Raw genomic sequence first — 19,033 nt, 5'->3', positions numbered from 1 at the left:
TAGTCTGTGAGACCACTCTCCCAATTTTGGTAAAAGGCCCCCACGTGTTAGGAGGACTTTACAGGGTGGACAGGGCTGAATTTGCCGTTATTGTTACCAGTTTTGTCTGGTTTCTTTCCCTTTTTATTGATTTTGTAGTCGTTTGATACAACTGACGGCAGTTAAGAGTCAACTACATTTTGTGTCTGGAGTCATATGTAGGTCACACCAGGTAAATTCCACAAGTGACAGAAGTTGTCACCTTCCTGAATCAAGATGAAGCTTCAGATGGTGGTATCCCCATGTTAAACCTAACTTGGAAAATACCTTGCTTGTTGACCACTCTTGAAATACTTCATCCACAGCAGGAATTGCATAACATTCTCTATCACTTCATTCACTTGTCACGTATCAATACAGATGTCACCATTTGGTTTAGGCACAACCACAACAGTGCCCACCCATTGTGTTGCCCCTATGATGCCTTGATCAATCAGTTCCTATTTTCAATGTTGTGGAGATGCCGGCATTGGACGGGTGGGCACAGTAAGAAGTCTTACAACACCAGGTTAAAGTCCAACAGGTTTATTTTGAATCACTAGCTTTCGAAGCACAGCTCCTTCCTCAGGTGAATGAAGAGGTGGGTTCCACAAACACATATACAGACAAATTCAATGATGCAAGATGATATTTTGAATGCAAGTCTTTGCAGGTAATTAAGTCTTTACAGGTCCAGATGGTGCGACTGGAGAGGGGGATAATCACAGGTTAAAGAGGTGTGAATTGTCTCAAGCCAGGACAGTTGGTAGGATTTCCCATATGGTGGGGGGAATGTAACGCGACATGAATTCAAGGTCCCGGTTGAGGCTACTTTGCCTGCTCTTAAAATCTATGCCCTAAAAGATTATTCATATTTCTACTTAATCACCTTATCTAGTTTTTGTGCTACTTTATGCCACCACTCTCAACGGTTTGTAATAAATGCTGGCCTTTCCATTAATATTCACATCCCAAGAAATTTTGGGCTGCTTTTACGATAACCCACTGTCACTCTGTCTTCACTTTACATTTATGGAAAAATAAATAAATAAATAGAGTACCCAATTCATTTTTTCCAATTAAGGGACAATTTAGCGTGGCCAATCAACCCAGCCAGCACAACTTTGGGTTGTGGGAGTGAAACCCACCCAAACACTGGGAGAATGTGCAAACTTCACACGGACAGTGACCCAGCCGTGATCAAACCTCGGTGCGGTGAGGCAACAGGGCTAACCTACTGCGCCACTGTGCTGCCCCACTTTTTAAATTTATCATTAGCTATAAATGTTTCTAGAGTTAACCAGGATTCAATTTTTAACGTTAATTCAAGGTTTTCCTTGCAAGAGTGGTCCCATAGAAATGTACTGGCCATGTTACAACTAGCATTTGGATTTTATCATCAGGCTTCATATTTCTCACCAATAACAATCATAGAACATAGAACAGTGCAGCACAGAACATGCCCTTCGGCCCTCGATGTTGTGCCGAGCTTTGTCGGAAACCAAGATCAAGCTATCCCACTGTCATTCTGGTGTGCTCCATGTGCCTAGCCAATAACCGCATAGAACATAGAACAATCTCGAGATAAAATTAGAAAATGTTGGAAAAACTCAGCAGGTCTGGCACCTGTGGAGAGAGAAACAAGAGTTAACGTTTTGAGTCCGTATGACACTTCAGATGAGGAATTGAGGAATGCTGTGTATACACAAAGTCCTTGGACTGGATTCTCTGCCACGCCACTTTTCAGCCTCGACCTGCCGGCGGGATTCTCCGTTACGCCGGCCGGTCAATGGGGTTTCCCATTGTGGGGCAGCCCCGCGCCGCCGGGAAACCCCCGGACCAGTTGTTTGTGCCTTATCTGTTTTTTTGAAACTGTTCGCTAGTTTTCTGGGTTTCATTTTAGGAATTCTTGGCTCTCCTGTTCAAGCGCTGGAGTCCGTCACCTCTACTTATATGAAACAGGCGCTGAAGAGAATTAATCTCAAAACGGACTGAAATTAAGGTTGCCAACTGTGATTAAATGTGGGCAAGTGTATTCCTGGAGGTGTCATCACATGAAACGTTTCTACGCTCCAGCCATTAGTTGGCCAATGCTGCATTCCTACGCCAATTCAAAAGCAGTATGATGAGCCTTATTTCCATTTCAATATTATTCAGGTCTGGGAAAGAAAATGACAAAAAAAAAAAATCGTTTTTAATGTCCTGATGTTTTTCCTCCAGGGTTGCACACAACAAAGGGCTTGGAGATTGTTCTGCAACTCCTGGATACTGCAGGACTAAGTGACATGGAGGCACATAATAAATACGATTTTAGGGCTTCCGGGTGCATATACTCTAATGATCCTTAAGTAACATCTTCCTGGTCCATTGAAGTGTTATTTCTCGTCATACCCTGTTTATGAGCTGATGTTGCTGAAGGTGACGGTAGCACTCATTTTTCCGGGTCATAACTGCGGCTGCGTCAGTCAGAGATACCCGGCCCCTTTTACAGGCTGCATGGAGACTATCGGCGGACGGTTTTCTAGGTTGCACGGTGCCTGCCTGTCGGCGGACGGTTTTCTAGGTTGCACGGTGCCTGCCTGTCGGCGGACGGTTTTCTAGGTTGCGCGGTGCCCGCCTGCCGGCCGGCGGACGGTTTTCTGGGTTGCACGGTGCCGGCCTGAGGGCGGACGGTTTTCTGGGCTGGAGATGGAGCCTGAGGCACCCGCTGCCAGTAAAATCTCATACATCTACACTCCCGACTACATCAAGAGATGTGACTCCCTTTCCAAGGTCACCAGCAGGGTAAGGCGAAAAGCTACAAACTGTGGACCCACATTCTCCCCGAGTCTGCATATGTCTCACCTCCACATCCCAAAGATGTACAGGTTAGGTGGATTGGCCACACTAAATTGCCCCTTAATTGGAAAAGAAAATAATTGGGTACTCTCAATATATATTTTTAAATAAGCTGTAGGTCCATTGGGGAGTCAGTAGAAACCAGCTCCTGGAGATCCTCTTTGTTGCCCCCACCCCACGACACACAAATGTTAAGGAGGTGTTAAAAACTGCAGAATTTTAAAATCCATTTACGCGATATGGGCTAGGCGAGCATTTATTGCTCCAGTTGCCCTTCAGAAGGTGGTGTTGTGTTGCCTTCTTGAACCGCTACAGTGAGGTGTTAGGGAGGGAGCTCCAAGATGTTGCCTCGGTGACAGTGAAAGAACAGCGATATATTTCCAAGTCGAGGTGGTGAGTGACTCGGAAGGGAACCTCCAGGGGGTGGAGTTCCTAGGAATCTGCAGCTCTTCTCCTTCTAGATGGTAGTGGCCATCGGTTGGAGCAGTGCTGCATAAAGAACATTGGTGAGTTCCTGCCGTGCACCTTGTAGATGGTACACATGGCTGCTACTGTTCAGTAGAGGTGGAGGGTTTGAATGTTTGTGGAAGGGGTAGCAATCAAGTGGGCTGCTTTATCCTGGATGGTGTCAAACTTCTTGTGTTGTTGGAGCTGCTCTCATCCAGGCAAATTGAGAGTCCATTATACTCCTGACTGGTGCCTTGTAGATGGTGAACAGGCTTTGGGTAATCAGTAAGTGAATTACTCGCTACAGGACTCCTAGTCTTTGACCTGCTCTGGTAGCCATGGTATTTATATGGCTAGTCCAGTTCAATTTATGGTCAGTGGTATTCCCCAGGATGTTGGTGGGTGACCTGAGGGGGGGATGTGTGGTTTGTACCAAAGGCTTGCACTGCGCCAGAAAGAAGTGATATGTCATAGGGGTTGAGAGGCCTGGCACCAAGGCAGGCCAGAACCTCACCTCATTGATACTGACCTGTTCTGCAGCATCTCCTTCCGCCCCCAATTTCTTTTCCTCTCTTAGCACCTGCTTATACTCTTCCCCCAATGAACTGTCTGCTTTCGGGGACTTACCATCTTCAAGGTTCTCAGCTCTCTCTCGAAGACCAAGTTATGAAGAACACAGCAAACCATCATAATGCAAGAGAGTATTAGAGGATACCGCCTAAATGGTCCAGGCACAGGAATTTCACTTTCAAGAGCCTGATGACGTGTTCAATAGTGAACCTGTTGAGTGGTGGCTTTGGTTGTTTCATCTCTGTGCTTTTGTCTTGGGCTTCTTTAGGGGCATTAGTAGCTATCTCTGCAAGGGATTTCTCTTGTTCTCTAGGAGTCACAGTGTTAGGGGTGAAAGGCAGCCTGGACTTGATGGTAAACGAATCTTGGCAGCTGCCAGGGAAGTGAGCATGCACATGGAGGAATCACGCAAAACAGTTCAACATTGAAGAAGTGAAAACCTTTCCTGTTGATAGATTTCACTGGCTGGTCACTGGGTGCCTTGATTGCCACACAGTTAGACTCAATGTAACTCTGCACCTGGTGGATTCCAGCAATGGAGGTGAAACCCAGTGCCATCTCATCTAGCCTTGCGAGGCCATGGCTGTCATTAAGTTAATGTGTTGTTGAACACTTGTAAAGAAGGCATCAGTGACCAGCAAGATACAGTGATGTACAGCTGTTTTTGAGACAACAGTAAGGTCCATAGCTGATCTTAGGAAGGAGCCAGAAGTGAAGAAATTCAAGGCAATAATGGCTTTGATGGCAATTTGTAGGGCATGTCAACCACTGCTGTGAGGTTTCTGGTGATAAGGGCTTGATGTCTAACCATCTGTTTGACAGGTCACAGTCTCTTGTGGCACTGCTATTTGGTCATCTCCAGGTTGTCTCCAACACTGAAGAGATCTATATTAAGGATTTGGCTTCCAGTTGCCTTTCTGCCCCTCCCGTCCTTTAGCCTCCAGATGCCTGTGTTACAGCCCTTCCAGTGATGGGTGATACCCCTTTTATGGGGTTAGAGCGAAGCCCCATGAAGTGTACTTCTCTCCCCTCAGCTGTTCATAAACTTGACAGCTTCTGAAACCTGTGCATCCCTTTTAATATTCTGCCTTCCCTCTTCAAACAAAGAAAGGTGCAGCACAGGAACAGGCCCTTCGGCCCTCCAAGCCCGTGCCGACCATGCTGCCCGCCTAAACTAAAATCTTCTGCACTTCCGGGGTCCGTATCCCTCTATTCCCATCCTATTCATGTAGTTAAGCTTTTCCCATCCTATTCAACAGTTGAGTTTTTTTACAAGCTAAATTTCGGGAGAAGAGTAGGATTTCTGTCCTACCCTGGTGATTATTGCAGTGGGTGACGTGAAATTGACATGCCACAGGTGCTGGTATATTTGGGGGAGCCCCAACTCCGTTCCCACCTTTGACGGTATAATTGAATAATAACAAAAAGGAAAATTCTATTGCAGAGGTTTAGTTAGAATGTATTATAAATAAACTATTCCAATGTATTAAACTAATGAGTTAGTGAGTCCCATCATGAGTATATATCCTCATCCATTCATCAAACTTCTGTTAAACTTCTTTTAGAGAATCATCGAATCTCAACAGTGCAGAGGAGGCCCTTTGGCCCATCGAGACTGTACCGACCCTCCGAAAAAGCACCCATCCAAACCCTCTTCCCCCTCCCTATCTCCTGTAACCCCATCTAACCTTTGGACACTAAGGGGCAATTTAGCATGGCCAACCCACCTAGCCTGCACATCTTTGGACTGAAATGAAATGAAATGAAAATGAAATTGCTTATTGTCACGAGTAGGCTTCAATGAAGTTACTGTGAAAAGCCCCTAGTCGCCACATTCCGGCGCCTGTTCGGGGAGGCTGGTACGGGAATTGAACCGTGCTGCTGGCCTGCCTTAGCCTGCTTTAAAAGTCAGCGCTTTAGCTCAGTGTGCTAAACCAGCCCCTTGGGAGGAAACTGTGGGAGGAAACCAGAGCACCCGGAGGAAACCCCCGCGGACATGTGGCGAATGTGAAAACTCCACGCAGTCACCCAAGGTCGGAACAGAACCTGAGTCCCCGGTGCTGTGGGGCAGCATTGCTAACCACTATGCCACCAGGGAATGACTGTTAATTAAGCATTTACTCCGTTGAAAAAGGTGCAAAATGTGGACATGCCGTTACCGTTTCCAAAGAACAGGGCCCCTTGTGTGAATATATGTAGCTTCCAGCCACACTGAAAGCCTGACTGACCATCTTAACTTAGTTTACAGTGTAATTCATCAGGATTGTTTTGCAAATGTTGTCCAATTGTGGAATCACATCTTCTGTCGGATAATATTCTAAGTTTTGCAAGCACAAGCTGGTCGAGTACAATCAGTACTTTACAAATTGTGGTCAGCCACAGGGTCATACTGTTTGATACGATCATCAGCCATTAAGATATACCTGATATCACTGAAATTCATATACCATGATGCTCATTTGTGTGATGGGCAGAACATCTTTTTGGCTTGATGGCAGCATCCTGTTAGTGGAGAATACTCTCTTTTTTTAAAAAGGTATTTGCATTTATAATAACAATGCAAGGAACATCACACAGTAATAGAGAGATGTTTACAGAGTGGGTCTATGAGGAAAAAGAACAAGGAAAACATTAGGAATATAAAGAGGTATTTATACAAACGTAACGTGTGTACTGCTGTGGGGGCCCTAACTTTGGGTCCCCAGTGATCGGTTACCACAACCGTGCCGTATTAGTTTTATATATGTTGCTTCCTGGTATTAGAACATATCAGGGGTGTGTTTGGTGCTACCTGGGCATCCCTTGTTGTCGCCCTTGTCACCGTGCCCATGTGCGTCCTTGCCCCCCCCCCTTCTGTGCCTTGCTTGCCTGGTTGGTGTCTACTAACTTTTTACAATTTATATCAATGACTTAGATGAGGGAAGCGAAGGCATGGTAGCTCAATTAGCAGATGACTCAAAAGATAGGTAAGAAAGTACATTGTGAAGAGGACATAAAGAGGTTGCAGACAGATATAGAAAGATTGAGTGAGTGGGCAAAAATCTGGCAAATGGAATATAATATGGGAGAATGTGATCTTATTCATTTTGGCAGGAAGAATAAAAATATAGTACATTACAAAGGAGAACAGCTGCAGAATTCTGAGGTACAGAGGGATCTCGGTGATCTAGTGCATGAGTCACAAAAAGTTAGTTTGTAGGTACAGAAAGTAATTCAGAAGTCTAATGGAATGCTATTCTTTATTGCATGAGAAATTCAACATGGGTGGGGAGCTGACATTTTGGGTTAAAATATAATGAGGGGCATCTATGAGATTACTATTATGCCTGGGGTAGGCCTCTGAGCCGGAACCAAAAGCTGGTGTTAACATGGCAGTGGTGGGAGAGAATAGAGTTGCAAGGATGCAGAAAACCCCAGCCATGTCCCTTTGTTGCCTGGAAGGATGGTTCGAAATTGATGATCTTGTGTTCTGGCTCACTTTAAGCCCTGTCCTAAGTGCTGATAGGGATTTTTCTAGACAGTCCTGGGTGGTGGCTGCACCAGTATCAGAAATGTGGAGATGGATATTAAATTTATTGTGGGTAGACTGATTAAATTAATCATAGCCTTCTTTAGCTTTTGAACGTAGAAATGGCCTGCACATGTTACCAGGACGTCAAGCTCAGACTGTTATAAACAGGCCATATAATTTGGCAAACCCTCATATTTTAACCCAAAATGTCAGCTGCCCCACCCAGTCCTTAACCAGCCAGCTAAAATCTAGTAGGATTGGTGTCAGTAGGTACCCGAAGGAATATAAAGGTGGAGCTCAGGATCATGGAATGATTTGCTGTTTTAGTGGTTAAAAACTGAGCGGCATGAACAAGTTGGGCCGAAGGGCCTGTTTTCATGCTGTAAACGTCTATGACTATGACTATGATTCTATAAAAGTAAGGATGTTATGCTTAAGTTAAATAGGGAATTGGTGCAAGCACATCTCAAATATTGTGTGCTGTTTTGGTTTCCTTAATTAAGGAAAGATGCAAATGCATTGGAGAGGAGGTTTACCAGATTGATACCTGTAATGAGCGGGTTGTCTTGCTTGTTTCTGTTGGGAGTTTAGAAAGGTGAGGGTTGACTTGATTGCAGCATCATAATTGAAGGTTCTTTTATTTTTCTGCCTCCGTAGATAGTTCAGGCAGTGCCCTATTGGGACCCCTCTACCAACACCCCGACTCCCTCCCTCCCCACCACCCTCCTTTCCTCTCTCTTCCCACCAGCCCCCTTCTTTTCCCTTCTGTTGGTACAGAGGCGAGGACATCTGGCCTCTCCAGTGCAAAGTTTAGTGCTTGTACCATTTTCTTTTGTAGAAATGTGTTGTGAACTGTTTTAATAATCAGAGTATCCACCCCCCACCCCCTTCCCGTACATTTGTACTGAGGGGAGGGTACCCTGTTTCTCCAACACAAAATTTGTGTTTGTACCGTTTGGCCTTGTATATATTTTTTATTGTTTTAATAAAAAGATATGTAAGATTCTGAATGGTCTTGATAAGGTGAATGTGGAAAGGATGTTTCTTTTTGTGGATGAGTCCAGAACTAGGAAACACTTAATAATAATAATCTTTATTATTGTCACAAGTAGGCTTACATTAACACTGCAATGAAGTTACTGTGAAAATCCCTTGTCGCCACACTCTGGCGCCTGATCGGGAACACTGAGGGAGAATTCAGAATGTCCAAATTACCTAACAACCCGTCTTTCGGGACTAGTGGGAGGAAATCGGAGCACCCGGAGAAAGCTCACACAGGCTCTGGGAGATTACAATTAGTGGTTGCTCTTTTGGGACAGGAATGAGGAGAATTGTTGTGTGAGGGTTGTGCTTCAGAAGGGGGTGGAGGGCAGTTAAGTTAGTTTTTGTTAGGCAAGGAAATCCAAGATTATCGGGGATTGGTGGGAATGTCGAATTTAAACATAAACCGATCAGCCATGATCTTATTGAATGGGGGGTGGGGGTGGGGGGGGGGGGGGGGGGGGGGGGAGCAGGCTCGAGGGGCTCTAGGGGCTGGTTTAGCACCGGGCTAAATCGCTGGCTTTGCAAGCAGACCAAGGCAGGCCAGCAGCACGGTTCAATTCCTGTACCAGCCTCCCCGAACAGGTGCCAGAATGTGGTGACTAGGGGCTTTTCACAGTAACTACATTTGAAGCCTACTTTGACAATAAGCGATTTTCATTTCATTTCATTTTCAACATAACCTTCTTCTCCTATTTTGTATATTGGTCAATGGGGACACCTTACATTTCTATGATAATCTGAGGTGGACTGGGCACGTTTCAGGGCTGAGAATGGTGGCCTTGGGTCCATTCGTGAGTTGCACAATATCCGGTGAGCGATGATCTGATCGATCCGGCTAGCCATTATCACGTAGGGTGGCTTTGATATGCCTTATTTCAACATCAAGCTTGCATCAAGGCGAGTAAATGGCTCAGGCCCAATTTACGAGGTTGCCTAAAAGCTAATCTTATGGAGCATGAAACTGTAGGAGTGCCAATGCATATATTGACCAGTGAGGGTAGGCTTCAGGTGGACACTAGTCAAGAACACGTTGGCAGATTTCTCAACTAACACATCAAGGAAAGAGAGCTCTTTTGACTGCTTCGTTTCAAAAGGTGAATTTGAGCACAGGATGAAGCCTATTGAGGTGTGGAAGGAAGCTCTTGAATACAGCTGAGGATTCAAATATAGCAAATGTATTATCTTTGTAGTGGAAATATATAGGAGGTAGGAGGTTCTGTGTCATTTCATCGAAGATACATTTCTCATGGAAACAAACAAAGGTATTTCTGGGAGCTGAACCTAAAGGGGATCACATTGCAACACAATTTATTTGGGTTTGTTTTAGAGCAATTCACATAAACTGAGGGACAAAAAGAAAGGGACAGCCCCTCAAACCATCTATTTGGGTATACATGGTGTTAAAGCTGAACTCGACTGCATGAGTTTCTGAATTCGTAAGTTCAATGAGAAAAGATTCACATATTGGTGGTGTGCCTAGATCACAATGATATACTGATGCACTGGGGTGGTAATATCAGAGCCCTACGCTGCACTTGCCTAAGGTTTATTTGCTTGTATTTTGCAGCATGTATATTGGATAGTAGTCAGTAGAAATGGTGGTGGGGTTTATTTTCAATCCCGAGATGCTGAAGCCAATCGCCATGCTGGAGTGACTGTTCGTCCAACTCGGCATATCTATATTTTGAAATTAGATATACTTTAGGTATTCAATTCATGCCATTCCCTTTAATCAGAGGCGACACAGATTATCTGATCTTTGTTCCATGTCACTTTTACTCCTAACTGGCTGTGGGGATTATTCAATTTGATTGCAAAGAAACTTGTTTAAAAATCTTCTCTTAGCTGTTCCCAGAGGAAATGCCTTCAATCTATCTGCTCACTGCTTCCCTGATGGAATAGGTAAGATCTTGAGTTGATGTGTAAAGAATTGGAAGCACAGTTCCAAGGTCAACCCACTCAGCGTACTACTTAGTGCGGTTGGACATTTTGTAGTGTATTGTTGATCTTCACTTCTTGTCTCTTAACTAATCCCTACTTTTTACTTCTAGGCCAGTATGGTTCATTCTCTGATTGCCTCTTATGGATTGCTGAACTACATGAGGTACAGCTATTTTATTTACAGAATTAACTGTTTCGGCATCCAGTTCATGTTTATAATATGCTTGCTTATGCTGTAGCCAAACGGGAACAGTTGCATGCATCAGTCATTGTAGGTACAGTTTCTTCCAATGCTGATGTTGTGCCGGTTTTCACCTCTGCTTGCCACACCTCTCCCGATCTCTTGCTGAGATCCTAACAAATCCAGCAACACCTTTGAGATCCACCTAAAACTGTAAGGCATAATCTGCAGTCCTTACAATCTCTCAGATCTTAGTGTCATCTGTAGATTTACAGATCATGCTCTCAACACTTTCATTTACATTATTAATGTAAATTAACTATTGGTGTCCGGTTTCCAAACAGCTCCGAACTCCATCTATAACTACTTTCTACCAACTTCCGTCCAGCCAGTTCTCAATCCAGGACAATATATTATCACTAATACTGGAGACCTCTATCTTAAAGAGAAATCTCTTATTCAGTACTTTGTCAAAGGCTTTTTTTGAAGTCTGAGCATCTGTCATCCAACATCTTGGTGACTTCTTCAAATAAGGAAGGTTATAAGACTGACCTATTTTTGAAACCATGTTGGATGTCTGTAATATACCCATCTCCAAATAATTATATATTGCTTCCCTAATGATTCATTCAGGTATTATTCCTGTCAAATGGTCTTGTATTTGACCCATTTCTGTCCTTCATTTTTTTAAAGGTAACAACATTAGCCCCTTTCCACTCTACGGTAAGCATCTCAGAGTGCCGAGTGAGCTGTTTAAAATGGGAATGGGCTAATACAGTACTCATCCCATCTTGCTGTGGACCCTCTGGTGGATATCATCTGGCCCAGCTGCCCTTGCCTATTCTCATGTTCTTAATTTAATCTAAAACAACATGGTCATCTAATTTTATTAGTATTATCTTTACATTTGGAGAGTAGGGCATCTTCTTAAAGAGTAAAGACCATTGCAAGATACTGAGATATTGCCACCAGACTCATAATACCAACAGCCCTTGAGCACCCTACAATAGCTGAATACAGTCTTCTGTGTAACTGAAAAGCAGTTCCTTGTACTTTGTTTGGTTGAGTATCAGGTGCCTTTGGTAAGAGCATTTTAATTTTCACCCTATTTGTCAGTGCACATAACAGCCACCTTGTCTTTTTCTTATCACATTCTATTCTTTTGACTTTACGTAAATATTTGTCTCCCACGTTTTTATCGTATTCTTAAAAACCTTCCAATTGTATTCAAAGTTGGTTTCATCTCCACCCAGTAGAGTTGGCCAATTAACTTGATCCAAATAGTTTGCCATATTGATAAAGTTTGTCCATCTGGTGTAAATTATTGATTTTCATTTCATTTGGTAATCGAAACAAAGGTATTGATGTGTTTTTCCATGTACTGGTCTGTGTCATGTGTGAACCGTGGCAATGATCACTGGCAGGGCATATCCATTTGTTTCCAGCAAATTATCTGATGTAGGATCAGCAGTGAGAACCCTGGCTTTGTTCCCCATCCCTGACTTTGGGGCACTGATACCAATTGCAGGCCTTGTTGAGATCAACTAATCCAGCACCGACCTTCCTGGTTTGCATAGCTCTTTATCCCACCAGTAATTGAGTTAAGTATTGAGTTCAGCATGGCAGCTAACTTTAGTATTTCCATGTAGGCTTTAATGGTAAGCATTGATTTATTTGGAAAACGCATAGCTAAATATTTTATTAGGTGTTGGTTTTGTAGCATCATCTCACAGTTGACTACTAATTATACTGCACTTTAAAAATATTGAGTGCCCGTTAAGGATGACACATGGGTGTTCACCAGTCCAGACAGACTTGGAGGCAGAGGGATAAATCCCAGAATCGAATTTGTATTTTAGCAAAGCATTAGATTCTGGCATAATTGTTCCATAAGATGTAAAATTCTAAAGTCGATGCTTTTATTGTTTGCAACAGAGTAGTCAAACCCCGAGTAGCTTCTATGGAAGAAATGGCAATGTTCCACACCGATGCCTACCTGGAGCATTTACGGAAAATCAGTGAGGATGGTGATGATGATGACCCTGAGTCTGCAGAGTATGGACTAGGTGAGCAGTCTGACAGTCTCTCAAGTGTTTATGCTTTTTTTTTGCAATTTTATTCTTCTGTAGGGTTGTCACCATTAAGAACCTTCAGCTAGAATAGATCAGATGTAAAATCCGCCCTGACCCTACCCACCAGGCTTGTGAAGTTTAATTTATGGCCCAATCCTGAGCCACCTGCACCCCTAGACACCTGAAATGGGTAGCCATCACCCGAAACAGCAACCCCCCCCCGCCGTCCCCCCGCCCCGAACATAGTCCCCTTTCCTAGTGGAGAAACCAAAAAGCACTCCCTCTTTCCAAATTTAGTTTATAGCCCCAAAATGCTTTAGCAGCCCCATTATGTCTCCCACCGTAGGAACTGAGTCCAATATGTACAAAAGAAGGTCATCAACAAACAGAGACACCCTATGCTTTACCCTCCCACTATATCCGTCCACATATCCAAGCCCCACCAAGAGCTCTTATCGCCAAAGCAAACGAGGGGGGACATGGGACACCCCTGCCTCATTCCCCTTTGTAGCCGGAAGTATCCCAAGCCCACTTGGCTCGTATAAACACTTGCCTTCGGACCCGCATAATAATAATAATTGCTTATTGTCAAAGGTAGGCTTCAATAAAGTTACTGTGAAAAGCCCCTAGTTGCCACACTCCGTTGCCTGTTCAGGGAGACCAGTACGGGAGTTGAACCCACGCTGCTGGCATTGTTCTGCATTACAAGCCAGCTGTTTAGTCCACTGTGCTAAACCAGTCCCTGACATATAACAGCTTGACCCTCAAACTTAAACTGCGTCCACATTTAACAGGGATATCGGTCGATCCCCCCTCCCCTCCTGTGTCTGAGCTGGCCTGCCAACAAATGACTGGCCTTCTCCCCATACTCATACACCTCCCTCTTTCCCTGCCTCATCTGCCGTACCACTTTCCCCATGGACAAAAGATCAAACGTCATCTGCAGCTCCTCCCTGCTAACCAACAACTCAGGCGTGGAATCCTCCGCATACTTCCCTTCCATTTCCAAAATCTCATCCACCAAACCCTGCCATTCCCCCCTCGCCTCCATGTCATCCTGTGCCTTATACGAGATATTCTCGCCCTGCACTGCCGCTTTCAGCGCCTCCCATATCACTGATGGCGAGATCTTCCCGTTATCAAATCTAACATATTCATCTATGCCCCTGCCATCCTCCCATAGAAACCTAAATTCTCCAGCAACCCACATCTATCCAGCCTCTGTGCTAGCCCCCTCTCCAAGACCACATCCCCAAAGTGAGGTGCATGATCTGAAATAACAATAGACGAGTATTCAGCTTTCTCACCCCTGGCAGCAACGGCCGCCCACGACAAAGAGATCAATCCTCAAACATACATTATGCACTGGAGGAAAAAAAAGAATACTCCCTACCCCCCAGGTGCAGAAACCGCCATGGGTCCGCTCCTCCCATCTCCTTCATGAGCGCCACCAACACCTTTGTCTCCTCCCCTCCCCCCTTGAAGGGGCCAGTGAGCATGGCCTCGACCGATCCAATCTCGGGTTCGACGTCGAATTTACATCCCCACCCAAAACCAACTGATGTGTGTCCAAGCAAGGAATGGCCGCCAACATCCTCTTCATAAACCTCACATCATCCCAGTTTGGGACATATACGCTAACCAACACCACCAACCTCCCCTCCAAAGTGCCCTGAACTATAATATATCTGCCCCCCTGCTCCATCTGGAACCTAACCCTCTTACTCACCAGTATTTCTACCCTCCCAGGCCCTGCTATTAATGCTTGAGTGCAACATCTGACTAAGCGAATCTTTTCGAAGCCGCACCTGATCCTTCACCCTCAGATGGGTCTCTTGCAGCAGCACCACATCAGCTCTCAAGCTCTTCAAATGCGAAAAGGTTCTAGCCCTCTTCACTGGACCACCCAATCTCTGCACTTCCACGTCACCATTCAGACTGGGATCTCTCACCCCCCCCCCTCCTTTATCAGCCATAATCACCCCATTCATGCCCCCTCCACCAACATTAGGTCCGCCACCCACTCAAGATGGCCCCACACCATGGATGGGACCTAGCCCAGTCCCCAACATCCATCAGCGACCTACCGCCCCATCCTAAAAACACTCCAGCCACTTCCTCTCGTAACGGGTAATGGCTCTCCTTTCCCTCCCCATTCACACCTCCTAAGAAAGCCAAAACCAGGTTTGGCCGGCCGCAGCCCCTCCCCCACCTCATTCACGTTCACTAGCCAGCCCTTGCTTGTTAGTGGGGTGCTCCCCCACCAAAGCCCACTCCCCCACTTATCTAACATAAAGAATCTTCAGACACAACCCCCCCCCCCCCCCCCCCCCCCCCACCGCTCTCGCCCACTCCCTCTACCCTGAACAACGAAACTCCTCCGCCCCTCCATACCCAACTACCTTCCCATACAGTGATATTCAAATCAAATACAGAGCAAAAACAGCCAAACTTATTAAAAGCAACCAAAAGAAAAACACACAGAGGGAAAACACAACACAATATCCGAACATCCCTAAGCCAACCCTACCATAACCTCAGACAACTTAATCCAAACTCCGTTCAGTCCTAGCCCTTAAGCCTTCACGAACATTCTTGCAAAGTACTCTGTCAGCCTCTGGCCCTTGAACTCCTCTGGCAGCACCGCAATCTGAAGATTGTATTGTCATGACCGATTCTCCAGGCCCTCAGGCCTTTATTGTTATCCTCTACCCTTGACAGCTCCTCTCCCATTGAGGTGAGCTAGTCGCTGTGCCGCAATAGTGCTTCTTCCACCCCCTTCAACACATCATCATGCTCCCGCATCATCATCTTTCCAAGAGCCTCCTTTATTGGGGAAGCGCATCCTCCACCAACTGTTTGTGAGTACCCATCATCTCCTTCCCATGCTGATCGAAGTGCTAGGCAAATTTCCACTCGAATTCCACCGGCATCACCTCTGCCAATGTATCCACCGTGATGGGAGTCATTCTGTCAATTTGATGCCACAATAAACTTAGGTGTGCAGCAGTGCGATCTTATTTTACTTTTATTATTAATTTACGAGTTGCGGCCGTTGCTGGCCAGCATTTATTGCCCATCTCTAGATGCCCTTCAGAAGGTGGTGGTGAGCTGCCTTCCTGAACCCCTGCAATTTCTGAGGTGTAGGTGCACCCGCAGTGCTGTTAGGGAGGGAGTTCCAGAAGTTTGACCCAGTGACAGTGCAGGTACAGTGATATATTTCCAAGTCGGCTGGTGAGTGACTTGGAGGGGAACCGTCAGGTGGTGGGGTTCTCGGGTATCTGCCGCTCTTGTCCTTCTAGGTGGTAGAGATCGTGTGTTTGGCAGGTGCTGACTAAGGGACCTTGGCGATTTACTGCAGTGCATCTTGTAGATGGTACACATGGCTGCCACTTTTCATCGGTGGTGGAGGAATTGAATGTTTGTGGAAAACTGATTGCTGTCTGTTTTTAAAATCTGTTATTTTGCCTCTCCTGAGCGATTCTATGTCTGTTAGTGGATAGAGAATTGAGGGTTGTGTTGCCTAACATGGCTAAAGGGGACACACTCAATGTTTTTTTTTACAACTTTCTTGGTGTTTTATAAAAATATTTCATGCTCTAGTTGCTCCGCAGGCTTTTTCCTCTGATTAAGTCCATATATTTTAAGAGTTGAATTCAGATAAATGCAATGCTTTTTGCCAGTGTATATACTGCTTGTATCCAGCTTTCTGGAAACTGTATTTACGTTAAAGATCATTTCATTTTCTTCATCCCGCAATGCATAACTCAATCAAGAACTTGGTATATGGGCAACACGTTGTGCAGTGGTTAGCACTGCTACCTCACAGCACTGAGGACCCGGGTTAGATCCTGGCCCCAGGTCACTGTCCGTGGGGAGTTTGCACATTCTCTCCGTGTCTGCGTGGGTCTCACCCCCACAACCCAAAGATGTGCAGGGAAGGTGGATTGGCCATGCTAAATTGCCCCTTAATTGGAAAAAAATTAAAAAACGTAATTTAAAAAAAGAACTTGGTATGCACCTAAAGTAGCACAAGACGATTAGAAATGCAATTCACACGCAAGTAATAGGATTTAAATATGTACATATGGAGGTGTGTGAAATACGTATAAAAGCAATTGGGAAATAGTAGTTTTTATATCCATTGGGAATGATCCATTGAGCAGGCTGATTGATGGAAGACTATTAAAAATAACTTTTTTTGAGAAACAACTACTGGCAAGCTATTGTAAAACCATAATAGTATCAATCCATGCAGGGTTTATCATCCTCCTGCAGTTATGCATTTTTTGTTGTAGTACTAATTAAAATTCCACATTATAAATGTGGATTTAGAAGCCAAACTTCCTGCAAATGTATGCAGAGAACAGGAAAATATTTCTGTCGGCTTGCCAGTGTATTACTGTCATAGGCCACTAGATGGCGCTGATTACCGATCTTCGGAAAGATCCACAAGTTGCCAGCGTTGCTTTATATACTTGTTAAAGATTGGACTTGGAGACTGTAGCTTCTAAAGTTATCTCATTTCATGTGAACTTCAGAGCATAAATCTTTTTAAATTATTGGCAGAAAGAAATTCATTCATTTAAGCTTTGCACCACTCCTGTGGAGAAACCGAGACGAAGCTGATGCTCGTGATTCCAAGGCTGGCTTTATGATTGCTGGTCCAGAGTGCCACAGGTTACTTGGAGCTAGCTGATAGCTCTGCGCGAAATAGTGAGTATAGTTGAGGGAGATTAATGCATTGTGTTCTTCTCCTTCATTACAGAGTGTCACTTGACCTTCATTGGTGTCTCTGCAGAGTTCTCGGGTTCATGCCCAGTTGATGCTGTGTAGTGTAGTGGTATGCCAAAGCGTTTTACTGCTAGTTCGCAGCTGATTTTCTTTTGATATTATAAGTAAACTGCCAAAATTTACTCGGAAGCAAAATATTGCAGATTCTGGAAAATTAAATAAAAACAAACAATGCTGGGATACTCAGCAGGTCGGGCAGCATCTGTAACTAAATTTACACAGAGGCTTTTGTGCGTTATCCAGGTTCACAACACACCGCATTGCATGTTAGAGAAGCAGTTCCTCCGGGTGCTCCGGTTTCCTCCCACAAGTCCCAAAAGACGTGCTTGTTAGGTGAATTGGGCATTCTGAATTCTCCCTCAGTGTACCCGAGCAGGTGCCGTAGTGTGTCAACTAGGGGCTTTTCACAGTAGCTTCATGCAGTGTTAATGTAAGCCTACTTGTGACACTAATGAAGATTCTTATTATAGAATCTAAAATAAGAATGAGTTATCGCACAATCAAACTCAAAACTATGCACAGTTATGGTATTAGGACAAGCCCTGTGTTTGCCATGGAGAGGTAGGATGTAAGTTTACTTCCGATATTAAATATGATGCATTTAAAGAATAATTTTACAAATCTCCGCCTCATTGGATGACAAGCAACGTACTTTTCGGTAATCCAGTACCGTCAGATTTTTATGCGAGTCAAACAGAATCTTGATTTATGCTGTTCCTTTATGGTTGCTGAGTAATGATTTAGCTAAGCCAGTTGTTTGTTATATACATTCAAGTCTTGTTTCCCGTGTGCCTAAGGAAGCGGAGGAGAAGGCCGTACCAGGGCATTGACCAGAATGAGAGAAAATAACATGTTTTTTTAAATCGGGACCATGGCATTAAAAGTGGGGGTGAGGGTGGTTGCACAGATTGGTGGCTTCAGAAATGTTGTGTGTGGAGGTTCAAAAGCTGAACTGGGAATTAATTGGGAGAGAGATTTTCCTGGGCTGGACTGAGAAGAAAGTAGGTTGGAAGTGGGAAGGGGATGTAGGTGGAGAGCAATACAAGGAAGTGATCAGATATTCCAAGATGATCTTACCTGATTTGATTTGATTTGTTGTCACATGTACCAAAGTACAGTGAAAAGTATTTTTTTGCGGCCAAGGGAACGTACATAGTAAATAAAAAAGAATAATCGACAGAGTACATTGACAAATGGTACATGACAAACAGTGATTGGTTACAGTGCGGAACAAGGGGCAAAACAAAGCAAATACATGAGCAAGAGAAGCTTAGGGTTTCGTGAATAGTGTTCTTACAGGGAACAGATCAGTCTGAGCGGGAGTCGTTGAGGAGTCTAGTAGCTGTGGGGAAGAAGCTGTTCCTATGTCTGGATGTGCGGGTCTTCAGGCTTCTGTAGCTTCTGCTTGATGGAAGGGTCTGGAAGAAGGCAAAGCCTAGGTGGGAGGGTTCTCTGATAATGCTGTCTGCCTTCCTGAGGCAGCGGGAGGTGTAGACAGAATTAAAGCTTGACACAGTGGGAGTAGTGAGACCATGTGAGATGGCACGGTCAGAGGGGTGGCCATTGGTCAAGATTAAGAAGGATGTGAACCCTGAAGAGTAAAAGCATGATCAGTTG

General features: G+C 44.6%; 1 protein-coding gene across 2 annotated transcripts in view; it reads left to right on the top strand.

The window, feature by feature from the left end:
- The first annotated feature begins 2,593 nt into the window (after positions 1–2,593).
- hdac8 (histone deacetylase 8) overlaps positions 2,594–19,033 on the top strand; it is a 103,823-nt gene continuing 87,383 nt past the window's right edge. For both annotated transcript variants that reach the window (XM_072505233.1, XM_072505232.1), the window contains exons 1-3: positions 2,594–2,802; positions 10,480–10,532; positions 12,486–12,616. In XM_072505233.1, coding sequence (XP_072361334.1) covers positions 2,707–2,802; positions 10,480–10,532; positions 12,486–12,616 — 280 coding nt within the window. In that variant the 5' untranslated portion in view covers positions 2,594–2,706. The remainder of the gene's footprint in view (positions 2,803–10,479; positions 10,533–12,485; positions 12,617–19,033) is intronic.

Source organism: Scyliorhinus torazame, chromosome 5, assembly GCF_047496885.1.
Source record: "Scyliorhinus torazame isolate Kashiwa2021f chromosome 5, sScyTor2.1, whole genome shotgun sequence".
In the NCBI taxonomy this organism is placed as follows: Eukaryota; Metazoa; Chordata; class Chondrichthyes; order Carcharhiniformes; family Scyliorhinidae; genus Scyliorhinus; species Scyliorhinus torazame.
This window is presented reverse-complemented; position numbering and strand designations above follow the sequence as displayed.